We start from the raw sequence: 18,829 nt of genomic DNA on the forward strand, positions 1-18,829 counted from the left end.
CGGACTGCGGCGGGCAGGGTAGTGAGCCAGTCCCTCGCCTCCCACTGCGCGACGCGGCCGCACACGCGCCCCGCTGGATTTTGAGACAGGGCCAACTTCCCAAGCTGGCCTGGGCTGGGCATCCTCCTGCCTCAGCCTCAGAGCGCTGGTTCCAGTCGTGCACCGCTCACCTCCGTGCCCACTCCAGACTCCTGTCCGGTTCAATTTTGAGGAGGTGACACGTGGAGAGAGTGTACGGGTTGTCACATGTCAGGTCATCGCACTGTAAAGGCATCTCTTAGCCACCCCTCAAGGCAAGAAACAGCACCGGGGGCGCCCACAGCCTCCCAGGAGCCGGGCGTGGTGGTACAGGCTGTAATCCCAGCACTGAGGAGGCCGAGGCAGTAGCATCGCTGTGAGTTCAAGTCCAGGCTCGGCTCCATAGCGAGACACTGCCTCAAAAGAGAGGCTGGGGTGTGACTCCGCAGTCACTTCGCTAGCACGCAGGAGGAGGCTGAGTTCGATCCCCAGCACTGCCTCAAAGTGGAACTCAGGGAAGAGGTGACCTGGGGGAGCAAAGCCGGGAGGTGATGAAAAGGGCTCCCCTGGGAGGGCCTTTCTAAGAGTTGTGTTACATAATCCAGGCTGTCCTGCCTCAGCCTCCCCAGTGCTGGGCTTACAGGCTTGTGCCACCCTGCCCAGCCTTCTTAGTTTTAAACCCCTTCTAAGGAAAGAAAGGAAAAAGAACCACATAAGGAAGTGAACGGATGGCTTTTACTGCGTTTGTGTTTTCCTAAAGTTTGGGCTCTCAGTGACTCTTGCAAAGCCTTATTTCTCTGAGATGGGAAGTTGGTGTGATTAATGCAAATGCATTTTGGAAGCAAAGTAAAACTGAAGAGCGCGTAGGGGAAGTAAATATGAAGGCGGAACCCCTTTGCTCTGTACGCAAGACCAGGACCCCGCCCCCTCATGGCCATCTGCGCTGTGGAAGGGGGACACACGGAGATACTTGAGAAGGAAATCTTTGCTGTGTCTTTGGGTATAGGGGGTCACATTTTATAGGGAGAGCTACTTTCTTTGGGTGCTAGGGATTAAAGCCAGGGCCTTCAACCTGAGCAACATCCCCGGCACTTTTTTAAGTTGAGGTTTCACAAAGTTGCCCCACAAGGGCTCAAACATGAGACCCTCCTGCCTCAGCCTTGTAAAGCCCTGGAATTACAGGTGTGTACTACAGCCTCTGGCTGAAGCACAGTTTGTAAGTAGAGGACTAAGGAGTACGGAATTTGGAGCCACCCTCTTCCCTCTCCTCGGCCCTGCCGGCACCCCCATTCCCCACCTTTTCCTGGGCTCCCTGGACTTGCTGTGGAGGTTTCTGCTCAGGTGAACCCTGGTGTTCCTTCCCCCGTGTTCTTCACATCAGGAGCGGCACTTAGAATCTCTCCCAACTCCTAATTCCAGACGCGTGATGATACTTCTCTGATCAAGAAAATAAGGACGGCTGTGTGGTAGAGACTTTGGCAGCGGAGCCGGGAAGAGTATGGAGAAATGGCCCTGGACGGCGGTGGTGGTCCTGCTGGCCCTGACGGTGCGGTGGGCTGTCTCGCTCCATTCCTACTCAGGTACTGTTATTTCACCATTTCTAGCGGGAAAATGCCGAGGTGAGGTGCATGCCTGTCATCCAGGGCTGGGAGGCTGAGGTCGGCCCGCTTGGAATACGTAGTGAGACTCCATCTCAAACAAACTAGCAAGTGTCTGGCAAGGGTGCAGCCACACACACACACACACACACACACACACACACACACACACGCACACGCACACACACGTACACAAAAGTAAATAAATATTCCTTTGAATTGGTGTTTTATGGTTTTTTTGTTTTTGTTTTTTGGTAACAGTTTGTAGTTTTCTGACTGAGGAAGGGATTTCAGGAATTTATTTTTGTGGTCAAGAAGATACTTTAAAGAAAGAGAAAATACATTTAAACATTTAATGAAACAAATGTATGCTTCGTGGTAGAGAGCAAATGCCTTCCAACGGAACCCTGCAGCTTGAGAAGCGGTTGTAAGCTCACAGCTGGAGGCGGGAGTGTGGTGAGGGGTGCAGTGTGGCTGGGCTGTGCGTAGGGCGAGAGAAGTGACTGCTATGGGCAGTAGGCAGATGCTGATCTTAGGGCTCTTTGCAGTTTCTCTCGGAAATCGTGACTCCTTTGTGCTCGGTCCCAAGTGTTACCAGTGTCTCTCCATTAAGGACCTCGCTTATTCGAATAATTAGCTGCATTGGGTGAGTAGGAGGAGAAAGTCGTAGAGAATCAGTTTTTGCCAGGTCCGGATCACTGCTAAATTATGACTTTGTTTCTCTCAGCTGTTGCTGTTTGTAAGGATTTATAAGTTCTCGCGGGGAACATGCAAAAGCCAGTTTTTATTATGGAAAATATTAGCCACATTTTCTTCTTGTGAATGTTTACAATTTCAGTGCGAAGGCGGCGTGAAATAGGCGCTGTTGGGAAAGAGGTGAGGTCTGCGAGGCGGGTTGGGCCGGTTCTGGCGGTTCCGGTGCCGCAGAGGCGAGGCCGCGCGCAGGTGTTTCCGCGCTGCTTCCGCCCGCCCTGTGAACGAGCTTTGGGATTCATCTCCGCCGGCCAGGGGTGCTCTGTGCCCTTCTGAGAGCAGCTCCCCCAGGTACCGCGGGGCTGCCGTTTGGTCGCTCTAAGGTCACTTCAGCAGTTTTTAAAACTGAAGTACTGATTGCATAGCAGTGTCAGCTGACTGTATTGAAGTCGGTCAGACTGGGTAGAAACTTGGTCCACGCTTCCACTCTTTGTTAGGGACTGGTAATACGTTCTTCCGTGTTGACCTCAGGCCCAGTGCAGTTTCAGAAATCCGGATGTTGGATTTTTTGAGTAATAGGAAACTACTTAAGATCCTCTCTGACTTTTGTTATCCCAGTGGTCCAAAACCAAAACTAAACACATGAAAAATAAAAATCAACGCCTTCTTTCCCCTAAAAGAAGCCGCATCCAGTGGTTTATGAAATGGAAACGTACACACCCACCCACGCGCTTGTGCACGTACTCACATGCACACTCATACAGGTACACGTGGAAAATAGTTCATTCATTGCGGAATTCTTGGCCTTTAAAAAAACATATAACATATATATATATGTATATATGTGTGGGTATATATTTTCTGGTACTAGGGATCGAACTCACATCCTGGTGCTTGTGAGGCAGGCAGCGGAACCACTGTGGGCTAAATCCCCGGCCCACTTTTAAAAAAATACTGCAGGTTATTATTTTGGGGGGTTAATGTTTTCGTTTTTTGTTTAAAAAGATTTTTTTTCCAGTTCTAATTTTCTTGGTACAATTTAGATTTACATAATGATCACATTCATCATAGGGAGTTTGTACCTTTACATGCTGTCTCTCGATTCCTTTTTTTCTCGTTTCCCTCCCCTCCCTTCAACCCCTCTTTCTTTTTCTTGTTTGCTAAAGGCCCATTTCCATACTTTCCTTATTTTTTACTTTTTCCTTTGTTCATTTCCTCTCCCCTGTCTTTAGTTCCTCTTTCCTACCGAATGATTTTTTCTTACTTTGAATTTTCTGTCATGCATTTTGGTCCCTTTTTACATATTCAGTTTCTTAGGTTAGATGATGGGATATTTACACACGCATGTCCGATTTGTTTCAGTCTCTTCAAGATGCATCCGTTTAGCTATAAATGTGTCGAGTTTGTCCTTCTTTATGGCTGAGTAGTACTTCATTATATAGAAAAACTCCATCTTTATCCATTCGTCAGTTGATGGGTATTTGGGTTGTTTCCAAGATTTAGCTATTACAAACTGTGTCACTGTAAACATGGGTGCTGTTTTTGTTTTTATTTGGAGACAGAGTCTTACTATGCAGCCCAGGCAGGTCAGACTAGGCTATCCTCCTGCCTCAGCCTCCAAGGCCTGGGTTTTCAGGCACGCACCACTATGTGTGCCCCTAGCAAAGCAGCTGTTTAACTAGCTCCATGCCCAGCAGGAAGCTTCCTTTGAACTCTAGACTAGCGTTCTGTCTTAGGACCTGTGTTTCTCTGGGGGGCATCAGGAAGTTGTACAGTTGCAGGACTGGGTGGTACCTAGGGGACACGCGTTAGGAGCGGGCAGTAGTTAGCACCAGTCCTGGAGGACTTGGGTGAAGCTGCCCTCCACGCCCGCCATCCCCAGGCTCCAGGCGGTGCGTCAGGGTGAGCCGGCAGCACCCTCGGCCTCCAGCCTTGGTGCCACTGTCCTGCGGTGGCCAGGGTCGGACAGGGAAGGCTTTGTCCCTTTTTACAGTTTTGAAATGCGGACTGAGCTGCAGACTGCCTATTTTATGTAGTCAGGAGAGCAAAGCCTGACGCGATTCTCTAACGGTCTCCATTCCGTACCGGCCGGCTTGGTCTGTAAAAGCCTCCGAGGCGATTCCCAAGCTGTCGCCCCGTAGTGGCCCTCGGTGGACAGCAGGGCTGACCAGTGTTCGCAGGACGGGAGCATGACCCAGACGCCTGTTGCGGCTTTTCCTTCCCCAGCTCCCTGTGCTTCCTACTGCGGGAGCTGGGGGACGAGGTGGGTCACAGCTCCTGTCCCCTCGAGCCGGGTCCTCGGGAGGCACCGCCCGGAGCCAGGCCCCTAACCCCGTCCCTCTTTCCCGTCATAGGTGCTGGGAAACCGCCGCTGTTTGGGGATTACGAAGCTCAGAGACACTGGCAGGAGGTCACTGTGAACTTACCGCTCAGACAGTGGTACGGAAACCTCACTGGCGTTGCCTCCTTCTCTGAAGCTATTGCGGAGGGCCCTGTCTTCTCCCTCCGGGCACCCCGCACCTCTTCTTCGCCCTGGGTACTGTGTGCTCCAGCGTGTGCTAGCTGGGCTGCAAGGCTAAGCTTGTGCAGCTGGGAAGGCTGCCCAGGAAGACACCTGCATACTCCTGCCCCTGTACTGCGTGTCTGAGGCAGCACTGAGCTGGCCTCCGTAGCTTCCACTGTGTGTCACCGGGTTCGGGGCACAGCATCTGTGGGACCTTCTGTTCTCAGAGCTCAGAGAGCACCGTAGAATTCAGGGTACTTTTGAGGCAGGGTCTTGCTGCATAGTCCACACTGGCCGCTACTGCAGATCCTCCTGCCTCAGTCTCCTGAGTCGTAGCATCACAGGTGTGCACCGCCAAGCCTGGTTCTAACATTTTAATCTAGGGTGAAAACGTTAATCAGGAAACTAAAGTGGACCCCACTTTTCCTCTGCCCCATCAGTGCTTGCTTCTCAATGTGCGTGGTTTCGTGCTCACACTTTACTGCGTCGGTGCCTCTTTTTCTTATCTCCAGGGAGTCTCCAGGTTAAGTAAATGAAAGCTGGTGTTCGTGTTCCAATGCAGAAAAGCAGACCAAGTTGTGTGCGTGAATGTGTCCAGCACCCAGCATAGCAGTCTGTGCCCAGCTGCTCAGGGTTTCGCATATTTTGGGTCTGGCCTGGCGCCTCCCAGTGGTGTGCGGTGGAGCCCGGGGCGACTGGCGGGCAGTGGCCCTGGCTGCTGTGGGCCCACTGTCGGGAGCCCCACTGCCTCCCTGCCCCGGCCCGGAGAAGAGCAACTTCCCGAGTGTGAGGGAGGAGTCACTTAACGTGTCGTGTTGAATGCTAACTTGAGCTTTTTATGGGCCTGGGCCCGACTCCAGAGTGTGCCGGGTGACTGTCCCCAGCCCTTTGTCCTCTCATCTGGAGGCAGGTCTCACGGAGTTCCCAGGCTGGGCTTGCACTTGGGTCCTCCTGCACTGGCCCCTGGATGGCTGGGGTACAGGTGCACTCTGCCACTCTGCAGTCTGGTGACAGGCGCACGGCTGGCGGCGGGGCAGTGCCTAACGGTGTCGGTCCCTGCGTCACAGCAGTTGCACGCTGTCCCTTCACAGTTGAGCTGACCGGAGGAGCCTGGCAAGTTAGGAACATCAGGCCTAATTTCTTCTTTCATCCCCAGAACCTTGCCCACAGTGGGCTGTCATTACATACCGGCTGAAACAGTCTTACTCAGAACCTACCTGTCCCAAGCCAGCGGGATGGCGCACACCTGTAATCTCAGCACCCTGGGAGGCTGAGGCAGGAGGATCACCGTGAGTTCAAGCCCAGCCTGGGCAACTTGGCAACCTAGTGAGACCCTGTCTCAAAATAAAAAATAAAGAGCTGTGCACATAGCTCCGTGTGAAGGTCCAGGTTTCAATCGCAGAACAAGACAAAAACCAAAAACATAGAACCTCTCTGATTCATGAGATAGTTCTTCCTATAAATCAAATCTTTGCGTGTTCTTTGAAATCGATTTCTTACTTTGTTACATTATGATTGTTTAGAAACACCATTTCTCTCATTTTGAAGATTATCAGACGCACCCTGTCTTTTTTGTGGTGTACTTCTTGCTGTGTGAGCCGCAGGGGACCCAGGCCTGTCTGCCGGGGAGCTCGGGTTTGTGTATGTTGCGGCCATTGCCAAGACTGCTAAGCTTAGCTCTGATAATTTAAATGCTGTGAGGCGTTACACACACCTGTCCCCTGAACACTGATGATCGAGCGCTCTCTCCCTTCCCAGGTATTTCAACAGCAGCGAGAACGACCTGCAGTACTGGGGGCTGGACTACCCACCGCTCACGGCGTACCACAGTCTGCTGTGCGCTTTCGTGTGAGTCCTGTGTTCGGGTCCTGCTCTCCTGCAGCTGGGACTGCGAGGAAGCCACTGTGGCTTTATTTATCACAAGTGGGTTTTAAGATCGGTAACCCAGTTTGAACATACACGTACTGTCTCTGGAGGGCATGAAATTTTATTTTTTTCATAGAAGAGTGGTTTTTATATTTTCTTTATTAATATCTACCTGTACCACGTTAAAATAAAATTTAAAAACTTAAAAAAAAAAAGAAATGCAAAACCTTAGCTTTGTTTGGGTGTGGAGATGTTGCCGGTTGACACCAAGAACTATTCTAGTATCGGTTACAGAGCTTTTTCCTGGGATGAGCCAGAGTAGGTGAAAATAGAGGTCCAGGGGTGCGGACTCGGTGCCCTTGGACCCTGGCGCCTCCTTGGTTTCACTTCTGACTTGAGATCGGGACCGGAGCTCCTCCTCTGGTTGGAGGGCGAGGCTCTGTTCTGACAGAAATGGGGCTCCCTCTCCCGTAGGGTCTCGCCTCCGACTGGAGACTTTTGTCAGCAGAAGTTGGAGGGCTTCTTCACCGCACAGACTGAAAGCAGCCCCTTGTTTCATTATTGCAGTTTCTCTCTCTCTCTCTCTCTCTCCTCGCTGTGTGCTGAGGGGTGTGGACAGGGCCGTGGACCCGGGGCTGTGCCACCCGGGGTTAGAGGCGCAGTCATTTTATCTTGAGGTGCACGTGTGCCCAGGGCCTTCCTGCTGGGCGGTGGTGGCTGAGCGCATTTGTGTTTTGGTCGGCAGGGCAGAGCGCATCAACCCCGCCTGGGTGGCGCTGCACACGTCGCGGGGGCACGAGAGTCCAGCGCACAAGCTCTTCATGCGCACCACAGGTAAAGGGCGTGGGAGGGCTGGCAGCCACGTGTTTGGGTGTTCTGGACCAACGGATCCAAGTGCTGTTCTTGTTCATCCTTTCCCCTCTCTCCCCCTGAACCTTTTGCAGTGGTGGGGATTGAGCCCAGGGTCCTGTGGTTGCCAGGCAGGTGCTGGGCCGCTGAGCTCACCCTACCTTTTAAATGCTTTGTTTTGATGGAGGATCTTGCTCAGTTGCCCAAACCTCAATCCTGTGATCCTCCTGCCTCAGCCTCCTAGAGTGCTTCGGCCTCAGGCGTGCGCCACCATGCCTAGCTGTGTCCGCATTTTTAAGTCCAAGTGAGGACAGAGAGACATTGTGTGCACATAGGGCTTGTGACACGTGGTGCCTTAGGCTGCGGGAAGGCAATGGTGGGCCCTGACGCAGGCATGTCAAGAGTATCTGCTTGTCTTTTCAGTTTTAGTCGCCGATGTGATGATTTACATTCCTGCAGTGGTTTTGTACTGCTGTTGTTTAAAAGAAATCTCAACTAAGAAAAAGGTAAGCTTGAAAGCAGTCTGACATTTTGTCTCCATAACGGTTCGTTCCTTTGTTTGTTTGCAGTAGTGGCTATTGAACCTGGGGCCTTTGTGCTGAGCTACATCCCCAGCCCTTTTTTAAAATTTCAAGACAGTCTTGCCAAGTTCTCCAGGCTGGGCTCGAACTTGCAGTCCTCTTGCCTCAGCCTCCTAGAGAGCTAAGATGACAGGCAGGCGCCACCTCACCCAACTTGTAGTGTTTTTTTTTAAATCCGTGTAGTAATGATACACCTTAAGCCATAATCTAGGGAATAGCTAGAACAATGAGGAGCGTTCTATCTTCTGTCAGTTTCCATTTAGAAAGCACCAACTTACTCTACACTGATTATCTCAGAAGTTACATACTGGTGCACTGCACACCGTGCTGCATTTATTATTTAACTGGTGCATCTGAATTTGGGGCTGGTTTTTCAGGATTACTAAGCTGAAAGGCATTTTGGAAAGTTGCTGTTATCCTCTCCTAGTCACCGTTATCAACTTTTCCTGGACCACACGGGCAGGTTCATTTCCCTGACGTGTTTGTCTGAAAGTGCTCCTTCAGACACGTGCTCTTCGGGGATCACCCTCTTCTGAAGTGCCCCGTGCCACTCCACGTGACCTGAGTGTCCAGTCTGCTGGACGTGGCTCCGTGGACAAAAGGCCGCCCCACGTCCCCTGGCCCGTGTCCCGGTGGCGGAGGCTTCTCCTCACAGTGTCTGTCTTCACAGGTCGCCAACGCCCTCTGCATCCTGCTGTACCCAGGCCTCATTCTTATTGACCATGGGCATTTCCAGTATCCTTTTCTGGTTGCGTAGCCTGAATTCCAGGCCCGTGCATGTTGTCAGTGGTCGCTTCCTGTTTGAGCTGCTGTGTTCCCCATGATGGGAAAAAGTCTGCTCTCCAGACTTGTGACGAGGAAAGCACAGCTTCCATCAGCAGAGTTCCTTTGTCCTCTCTGCTCAGCTTGGGAACAGGTTAACTGGTGAGCTCTCCGTGGGGCTGGCAGAAGGGTGCCAAGTGTGGTCACGCTGTCCGGGTCGTCCAAGGTGTGGTGCGTCGTCTTGTATTTGTGTCACTCTGAAGAAGAGGACAACTGTCTTAAGGTTTTTAAGCCATGACACAATGTTTCTCTAACGGGTAGCTTGAAGCTTTAGGAAACTCTTACTAAATAAATTAAATCATGCGGCTTTTCTGCCTTTTTATGATATAATAAGAAACACTGATGCCAGGCGTGGCGCACGCCTGTAATCCCAGCACTCAGGGGGTTGAGGCAGGAGGATCATGGTGAGTTTGAGACCAGCCTGAGCTACATAATGAGTTCCAGGTCACCGCAACATGACTGGTTAATTAACAGCTTTTCCTTTTGGTGCTAATCTTTTTCAGTTATAATAACATTTAAAAGTACTCTAAGAAGAACTTGCAAAAGATACTCAGATCTGTGATGGTTTTTACCACACGTATTTTACTCTGTTCGCTTTTCCTAAGTTAGGGTTTTGAGGGGTATTGTTTGTAGGATCATGTCTTTCCAATGCATTGACATCGAGAACCATGTTACTTGCCAGATTTTCAAAACCATAGCTACTTTGAGATAGGACGTCTGCACAGAGAACTGTGACAACATGAATGTGCGGCCGAGCAATGACACTGCCAGAATCTAAGAGCACTGCGTACCGTTGTGCACCTCCCGGGTACTTCTTCCGCTGTTCGCTCATTCTGACTGCGTCTCAGTTGCTTCCCCATGCTGAGCCACTCCTGACACCCACAGCCTGGAGGAGAGGTGCTCGGCCCACGGTTGTGCGGGGGTCAGTGGCCCCAAGGCAGGAGGGCGTGGCGCAAGGGCCAGGCAGCCGGGACACAGAGCAGGAGGGAGGAGCCGAGGAGGGAAGTGCAGCTTCCAGGCCACGCCTCTAGCGACCAGACCCCACCTCTGGAACCCCATGACCATCTTCCAGAAGCCCCACCTTGAACACATGGGGCTTTGGGGGACATCCAGACCTAAGCCACAGCAAACTGCCAGTATTCCTGTAGGTCCCAGCTATAAAGAAATGACAGCACTGCAGGTATTTTTCTGGGTTGGATGTTTTGGTCACTCCATTTTGTGAGACTTATTTATGTAGTTGAAGATAGTTTTAGTTTTTTCACTTTCATTCCTTACAGGATTCCATTGCACAAATAGACGTAATTCTGTTAGTGAGCGGCATCTGGGTTGTGTCCAGAGTTTGGACAGTTTTATTGTAGTATAAGGGATTAAAACCAAGCAAGGTATAGGTATGCCAGGCAGGTACTATGCCACTGAGCTGTGTCCTCATTATTTTAGTTTTCAGAAAGGTCTCCCTAACTTGTTCCGGCTGGCCTCAAATTTGTGATCCTCCTGCTTCAGCCTCCTGAGGAGGTGGGATTGGATATTCTTTTTTTTTTTTTTTTTTTTTTTTTTTTGGTACCGGGGATTTTTGAACTCGGGTCCTTGCGATTGTGAGGCAGGTGCCTGAACCACTGAACTCAATCCCCAGCCCTGGGATTGGATATTCTTACAGATACCTCTTTGTGCACATGTGTTTCTAATGGTTGGAGTCGCATGTGTTTCTAATGGTTGGAGTCGTTGATTGTGGTCCGTACCAGGCCTGGTTCTTGGTCACTCCCTGTTGAGAGCATGGCGCCATCTCAGGCAGGCGTGCGAGCCCCCAGGCTTCTGTCCATCATTTCTGGTAACCCTTCTGCTCACTCTGTGGTGGCGCTGCTGCTGCTGCTGCTGCTGACCTTTTGGGCCCTTGCGTTCTCCGGTGCCTTGCCCAGCCCAGTGTGTTCTTCAGTGCCCTTCTGGACGCTTGGATCCACTTAGTGTGGACTCGTGCTAGCAGTTCTGCAGATTCTCTGTCTTCGCTAATTTTCCCATTCTTTTGCTGCGCTTATTGGATGATGTTAGCTCTTTAATCTCCGTCTCGACGTCTCTGACTTTGGTGATTTAGAAATTGTGCTGTCTTTACCTTGAACGTGGCTATTAAATTTCATTTGCTAAGCATGTCTTGTCGCTCTAATTAGCTTTTTCTTCCTCCTGTTCTTGTGGCCCTTTATTTTCTTGATTCCCGTTGTGCAGGAGCTGCGTTGACTGCAGTCAGTCTTTGTCCTCACTGTGCGAGCTCTGTCGTCTCTGGGTCTCGTGTGCTGTCGTGGTAAGCCGTGACAAAGCTCCGTCTCCTAGAGCTCTCTGACTCTCAGGACGGCAGTTGCTGCTCAGCCGCAGGCTCGCTGTGCGCTCGGGTGCGCTGCTGCGGGCGCGCTGTGCCTGTGTGTGACTGTGGCGTGTGCGTCTCTCACCTACCGAGCCGGCTTCCTTAGCATCGACGCAGGTACAACTCTGTGAGTCTTGGCTTCGCCCTGTGGGGTGTCCTCGGCGTGTCTTGTGACTGGGACCTGCTGGGGTCACTGGCCTTTTGTTTAGCGCTAAATTACAAACAGATGGAACTTTACCATTCCTTGCCATTTTTTTGCTTTTTACTTGGCAAGTGTTTTCAGAAAGGCCTCAAAGGAAAGGGGTGAGTGCCCTTTAAACAGTTCCGTTTTATGGCAAAGATGTATTTGGCAGACTTACTGGAGGAAGTGTCCTTTCCCTTTGCCTTTGGGCGATTTCTTAGAAATGTGTTGGCCATAAAGGAATGGGAAGAAAGTGATGAAGTCGCGCTCTGAACTCTTAAATCTTCCTGACCTGCGCAGTGCGATCTGCTGCTCAGCCACTGACCAGCAGCGGCACAGACTGCTTTTCTGGGCGCTGTCGGGTCCCCGTCACCTCTGGGGCAGCACATAGGCATTAGGAAGCCTGGCCCCGTGTAGCCCCCATCACGCCCTTTAACCCTGCAGCACTGGCGTTTACGCGAAGCGGTAGTGAGGGTGGCGAAGGCCGCGTCTGTCACGGGCAGATCTCGCTCCTCGCCTGTCCCCATTGTCCCCCAAGGGCCCCTGACTCCCGGCTCCCGGCTCACTCCCTTCTCCTCCAGGCTGGGCTTGCTGCTGAAGCTGGTGGGCACCGTGGTGGCTTCCTTCGCTCTCTGCTGGCTGCCGTTCTTCAGCGAGAGGGAGCAGACCCTGCAGGTGGTCAGACGCCTCTTCCCCGTGGAGCGAGGGCTGTTTGAGGCACGTGGAAGCGTCCTTGTCACAGGCAGCTCGCAGGCCCCGCGCAGGGAGGGGAGCGGGCGGGCGGGCGGGGGCCCTATTCGTAGCTGCAGATTCTCCTCTTAGACTCAGGAAGTACTTGTTCAGCTGGTAACGGTGTTTGCTTCAGAGCGATCTCGTCCTGCCTCACAGGATCTGTAGCGCTCAGCCACAGTAGAGTTTCACTTAATGCTACTTTAGTCGCTCTGGTTCAACTTTCATTACATGAATAATTCGATCATTTAGATTTAGTAATGAAACCACTTTTCTGAAACAAAGAGGCCTTTTAATAAAGTTAGAGACAACATATTTGTAGATGATTTGCTTCAGAATAACGTTTCTTTTTAAAGAGAGTGTAGAGCCAGTCTGTCTTTCTGACTCGCACATAACCGTGTCTGGAGCCCATCTCGTTGACAGGCATGGGACACGGCGGGGGTGTGGTCGTGGTGGCCGCGGTTCGGTCCCTCGGGGTCGTCGCCTGAGCCCTCCTCACAGCGCCTCGAGCATGCCCTCCGTTCTGTCACGCGCACACGTTCAGTGACGTGACTGTCACTCCTGCCCTGCCTGGGATCTGGCGGGGAAGGATGCGGGCCAGCTGCTGGCGATGATGTCTGGGTGTCAGGCCCAAGCCGAGTCATCAGCTGTGTAGACGGCGGCTTTACGAGCGATGTGGTTACTAATTTTGAAAATGATCCTAGCACAACTGCTAAGGTTTTTTTAATGCCTTGATTTATAAGCGATTAGCTCTTGTCATTGCTGGTACCCAGTAGGTGACTAAATAAATAACAACTTCAGATATGTAATGAGAAGGGTGCAAGGTAATGTGTCGTACAAAGCAGGGGGTAAAAGGTTTAGAAAAATTGCCAAAGGAATAAATTCAGTATTTAGGGATAATGTACTGCTCTTTGAAAAAATTTCATATTTCTCGGGGCTGTCTGGGTCGTGGCTGGCTAATTAATTCCCACTATAAAAGAAGACACGCGAGGGAGGGAGGGGACGCGTGTTTACTGCTGAAAGAGCTTAACCCACTTCGAGGTGCAAGCTTCGCACGTCTCAGTGCTTACGTAGAGATGATGGCTTACGCTTCATGGGCTGTCGTATTTCTTTCAATTATTCCAAAATGTAAAACCAGCAAATGTCTTTCAAGGATAAAGTGGCCAGTGTCTGGTGCAGCGTCAACATCTTCGTGAAGATTAAGGACCTGCTGCCGCGAGACACTCAGATACTGATCAGGTGAGCGGGGCTGTCGCACCCTCTGCCTGCAGTTTCCTCCTTCGCGAAGGGCTGCTGAGCACGACTTCCTGCTGTCTTGGAGTCGTGACCGGCAGTGGCGTGGTCCAGGGTGAGCCAGACAGCGGAACAAGGTGCAGACGACCGTGTACTGTGCACACGTGTGCACGTGTGTGGCCGTTACACGGGTGCTTGCGGTGGTCTGAGGCATGTGGGGACCAAGGGGACCGTGAGGAGCTGCGCTTCATGCTGGGCGCTGTGTCCCTTGTCTGTCCTCACAGCCCGTGTGGCACTGTGAGGCAGAGGTGACCGGGGCCCTCTCTCCTGGCACGGGGCCGAGCGCGGTCCCCTCTGCTGGATGCGGCCAGGATGGCCAGAGTGGGGTGAGCAAGCCTGAGTGCGGAACACAGCCGTCTATTTCTGCCTCGCTTAGTTTCCTTATTTTGAGCTTTTGATGATGGACCTCCTCGCTTTTTGTACCTTTTCTGTACGTGATGTTAAGTATTAAACAAGTTGTGTTTAGTGTCATATGTTTTATTCTTTATCAAAATCATGTGTGAAAGAATATGTGTATTTTACTGTGTATATTACTTGTTAAATTTTAATTTGAGACTAACTTAAACTGATAATGTCATCTTTATATTTTAAAAAATGTTTTGGGCCAGGGATTTAGCTCAGTGGTTTTGCCACCTGCCTTGCAAGCACAACAGGCCTGAGTTCGATTCCTGGTACCCCCCCCCAAAAAAAAAGAATAGAAAAAAAAAAGTTTTAGCTGGACTTAAACCTGTACAAAGTAAACAGACACACTTTATTTTTGTTCCTTTTCCAGCTTTTGCTTTACGCTTTTGAGCTTGCTTCCAGCCTGTATAAAACTGACCCTTCATCCCTCTCCCAGAGGGTTCAGATTTGCTCTGGTAAGTTTGTCATTGCTTAGATTCTTGACTCCTGCTACCTCTGAGCGGTGTAGGATTCCCGAGCGGGAAGATGGCACCCTTGCCCTGTGCGGCCTCCATCTCATCCCTGCCTGGCCCTGTGCGCTGGTGTGGAGCTGGGGACGCCTCAGTGAGGCCCTGGCGCAGCCTGGCTGCTGTCAGTTTGGAGCTGGTGATGGGCATTTGCTGTGGCACAGGATTTCTGAGCAGGCTCTTGAGTTCCCCCTGCGTGTGTTTCTGTGGAATCCAAGGTCTTGTGTGTGCCTGGGTCTACAAAGTGACGTTTAAAGACATCTGTGAAACATGGCGAACACTGAACTGCCGAGCGCAGCCGAGCCAGGGGAGGGAGAGGAGCACTGTGGAGGGAATGGAGCATCTTGGGCTGCACGCTGCTCTCCGAGCCCCAGAGAACGCTGGCCTGCTGAGTGAGCCGCCTGGGGCCCGAGGCCAGAAAAGTGTTCTTTTTTCAATTTCCTAGTTTTAGTGTTTGATATATTTTAATACAAGCTGCTGTGTTAAAACAGTGATTTTTGTTAGTTTCTGATACTGGTTTGATACTTTTTTTTTTCTTGGTACCTGGGATCGAACTCTGGTCCTTACGCTTGCTTGCAAAGCAGGCGGCAGAACCACTGAGCTAATTGCCTGGCTGATTGTGTACTTCTGAGAGCTCTATTTAGTTAGTTTTTTTAATTTTTTTTAAAATCAGGGTCTCATTATGTAGTTCAGACTGGCCTCAAACTCACAGGGATCCTTCGGCCACAGTCTCCCAAGTGCTGAGATCAGAGTCGTGGCCACCACCTGGCTCATGAGAGCTTTCAAAACATTTCTCGCTAGGGGTTTAGCTCAGCAATGGTCCTGAGTTCGATCCCTGGTACCACAAAAAGAAAAAAAAAAATCTCATTATAATCATCTCTGAATTTCCTTTCATTCCAGCTGGTCGAGTTGTCCCTCAGTATGAATGTGTAAGGGAGGTGGCTGCAGTCTGGCACTGCAAGAGGATCTGACTGGCTGTATTCAAGTACAGTTTGCCAAGTGCCCTCTCGGTGCCAGTGCCCCTAGAACGACAGGCAGTGCCTCGGCTGCCCACAGGGCCTCCCGTGCAGTGCAGGGGAGGGAAAATAACCTAAGTCTGTCAGCAGGAACTTGCTTGGAGTAGGAGGTGCTGTGAAGAAACTCTGAGTAGGGCTGGGGATTTAGCTCAGTGGTTCTAGCACTTGCCTCACAAGCACAAGGACCTGACTCCAATCCCCAGTACCAAAAAAAAAAGAATAGCAAGCTTCTGGGATGGGGTCAGGAACAGGACACTGTTATGTTCTCTGTTTGTCTGGTTTTTATAATTGGGGTCCTGAACTCCTGGGCTCGTGTGATCCTCCTGCCTCAGCCTCCTGAGTAGCTTGGACTATGGGCCCCGACTGCTGTGTCCACTGAGGACGCTACTGTAGATTCTGAGAAGCCTTCGAGACCAGGGAGACTGGGCCTGGGTTGGGTCCAGCCAGTGTGTCCCCAAGGCTGGGCACCGGACATGCAGACAGTTTGGGACTGGGGGGCAGGACCAGGTCCACTGTGGTGGGCGCGTGGTGAGCACAGGTGGGGATACCAGCAGCCTCAGCCCAGGTGCAGGGACCGGCGGTGGGTACGTGCGGGAGGGCCCCTCGGCTCCTAGCATGGCTGATAGAGACCCTTGTGTCAGGTGCCGGACGCAAACTTCTAGAGAAAGATGGAAGGGATTTACTTAAACCCCAGGTAGCAGGTGGGTTTATAAAGCATTCATGCATGCTTTTTAATTTAAACTGTCAGATGCCAGGGAGGGTGAAGGTAAGATCGTTGTATCTGAGGTATCAGTAAGTATCAATGACAGAATTTTGAAGCCAGGCGTGGTGGTGCACACCTGTATTCCTTCATACTGGGAGGCTGAGGCAGGAAGGTCTCAAGTTTGAGCCCATCCTGGGCAACTCAGCAGCTTTACAAGACCCTGCTCAATATTAAAAATATAAAAAGGGGCTGGGGATGTAGCTCAATGCAAAGGCCCTGGGTTCCACCTTCAGTAATATAAAAAACAAGTTGACTTTCAAATCTGACTAGAGTTTTATGCATACTGTGTCTATATTTTACTTCTAATGAAGCTGAAATACCAGATTTCACTTTCGCTGATTTTTCTTTAGATTTATCATGCAGTTGACCTCATTTCCTCTCTTTCTCTTCAAGATCAGCTGTGCACTGTCGTTCTTCTTATTTTCCTTCCAAGTACATGAAAAGTCCATTCTGTTGGTAGCACTGTAAGTAGAAATGTTTGGAGTGTGTCTTTACTGTTGTGTGTTCACAGGTAAATTTGTGATTTACGGAAAATTAATTTAAATGCAAAATGCAGCCACATAAATCTCTTGCACACAGTTACTTATTAATTTACTGTATACAGTGTACTCTAAACGAGACGTGCGGACTGACTGCCTCTTTCTTCCGGGTTTCTGTGTTGAGAAGCAGAGCGGCCTGCAGAGCGCTCCCGGTGTCCCCGCAGGCCATTCTGCCATTCTCTGGGCACCCTGTATGGCCTCCCCTGTGGCTTTTCCTCCTTCCGTCTTCGGGGTCTCGGGCCTGTCGCAGCCCTGACCACACCGCTGGCATCAGGGTGTCGCGCTTTTCCCTGTCAGGCTTTGCATCCATCCGGACACCTGCCCCTCCCAGCGGCTCCTGGTCAGAGAGGCACGCAGGTGACCGCGACAGGCAAGGGTGTCTCGCTCCGTGAGGGTGGACTGGTCCCGGGCCAGGCCCCGGGCCGTGTGGAGGGCCCTTGGCCGCTGCCACCTGGGGACTGCGCACCTCCAGCTCCGAAGCCTGAACCGGGCAGGCCTCACCCTGACACAGGTCGGGCCGCATCACAGAGGGTGTTGCAGACGATGTAGAAGCTCGGGCTTTTGTCTGGGAAGAAACGGGGAGCAGGCTCGGAGGGAAGGGAGAGGAGGAGCAGGGAGCCTGCCCTTGGGGATGAAAGTTGGATGCAGCTCTTCACAGCAACCCTTGCGTGTGAGAAGCCTGAGGCCAGGGCTCGGTTCTCCTAACGAAATGCTGAGTGAATACTCAGGAAGGGAAGGAGACTCCAAACTGTTCATCAAGCACCTAGCACGTGCTCACCAAAGAACCCGTTCTGCATGGAATGAATTTACGCAGTGAGATGGACGGGCCTCTGTCGGCCTCTCCTAGCACAGTCATTTCAGTTAGTGTACGGTCCAGGGCTCTGTCTCACACACTGCTTGGAAAAGTCACTCTCAAACTCTTACAGAGCATTTCTTTTTTTTTTTTTCTTTTCTTTAGAAAAGAGTCAAAATAATAATAGCAACAATTATTCAACAACTGTTGTCATGAAAAAGTTTTTGTTAAAAAGTAAATACTAGCCAGGTGTGGTGGCGCACGCCTATAATCCCATCACTGGGGAGGCTGAGGCAGGAGGACTGCCATGAGTTCGAGGCCAGCCTGAACCTTGTAGCGACACTGTCCAGTATGTAAATACTGGACAATACTTGCAGATGGGTTCTTTCAACTGCTTAATGAGCAATCTTACTGCCATCGATGTGGCAGAAAACTCGGTACTCTTCACTGGCCCAGCCCCTCCATAAGCTGTGGCTGGGCCAGGCAGGTCCATCCCCTCCTCCTCTGGCCTTAGTCAGGGCGCAACCCCTTCTGCTGTGCTGAGGACTCCTGCTACCCACGGGCCAGGGCACATCCTGACTTTAGTTTTAACTTAGCTGAGTAGTACATAATGTGGATGATCATAAAACAGAAGTTCGAACACCACTCTCTTGGGAGCTCATTTCCTGTTTCCCAGGGGGCATGAAATACAGAAAGCTTTCTCTAGGGGTTTGGTTCTGCCTCACCCGATCCTTATCTTGAGGCAGTTTGTATGGCAGGAGGGAAGTTCCATTAATGGCAATGTTCCAGTTTCCGTGAAGAGCCGACACCTTCATGTTTGTTCAGTTCCCAAAAAAATGAATCAGCCAGGCATGGTGGCGCTCGCCTGTAATCTCAGCTCCCTGGGAGGCTGAGGCAGGAGGATCTCAAGTTTGAGACCTGCCTGGGCAACTCAGTGAGACTGTCTCAAATTAAAGAGTGTGGGCTGTAGTTCTGTGGAAAAGCGCTTGACTGGTGTGAGGGCCTGGGTCCAGCCCCCATTCATGAAAAGAAAAAAAAAAAAACAGCGTCCCCCAGTAGAGCCCTTCCTGGCTTCTGGCTTTAAGCTGCCCTTGAAAATGAGCCTGGTGAGCGTCCCTGCAACACTGAAGCATTTTTCCTTTCTCATTTTAGACCCGTCTGCTTAGTGCTACATGAGGTTCCTTTTATGTCAGCTTGGTTTTTGCTCGTGTCCACGTTCAGGTGAGTGGGCCGGGGGCCGATCCCGCCCTGGGATGTGCGGACGGCCCCTCACCCGCTGTCCCCACAGCCTGCTGCCCCTGCTGCTCAAGGACGGGCTGCTGCTGCC

At 51.3% G+C, this 18,829-nt stretch overlaps 1 protein-coding gene across 1 annotated transcript; it reads left to right on the forward strand.

Annotated features, from left to right (window-relative positions):
- Positions 1–1,437: 1,437 nt before the first annotated feature.
- Alg6 (ALG6 alpha-1,3-glucosyltransferase) lies at positions 1,438–18,827 on the forward strand (the record flags this gene model as incomplete). Its single annotated transcript, XM_010605229.2, has 13 exons — positions 1,438–1,598; positions 4,664–4,748; positions 6,571–6,660; positions 7,424–7,512; positions 7,951–8,033; positions 8,779–8,843; positions 11,395–11,583; positions 12,043–12,178; positions 13,344–13,429; positions 14,256–14,340; positions 16,564–16,634; positions 18,655–18,723; positions 18,791–18,827. Coding segments are annotated over exons 1-13 (1,167 nt in total), but the record flags the coding sequence as incomplete, so codon positions are not given.
- Between the last annotated feature and the right edge of the window lie 2 nt (positions 18,828–18,829).

Source organism: Fukomys damarensis, unplaced genomic scaffold, assembly GCF_012274545.1.
Source record: "Fukomys damarensis isolate Sample0158 unplaced genomic scaffold, DMR_v1.0_HiC HiC_scaffold_33, whole genome shotgun sequence".
NCBI classification, from domain to species: Eukaryota; Metazoa; Chordata; class Mammalia; order Rodentia; family Bathyergidae; genus Fukomys; species Fukomys damarensis.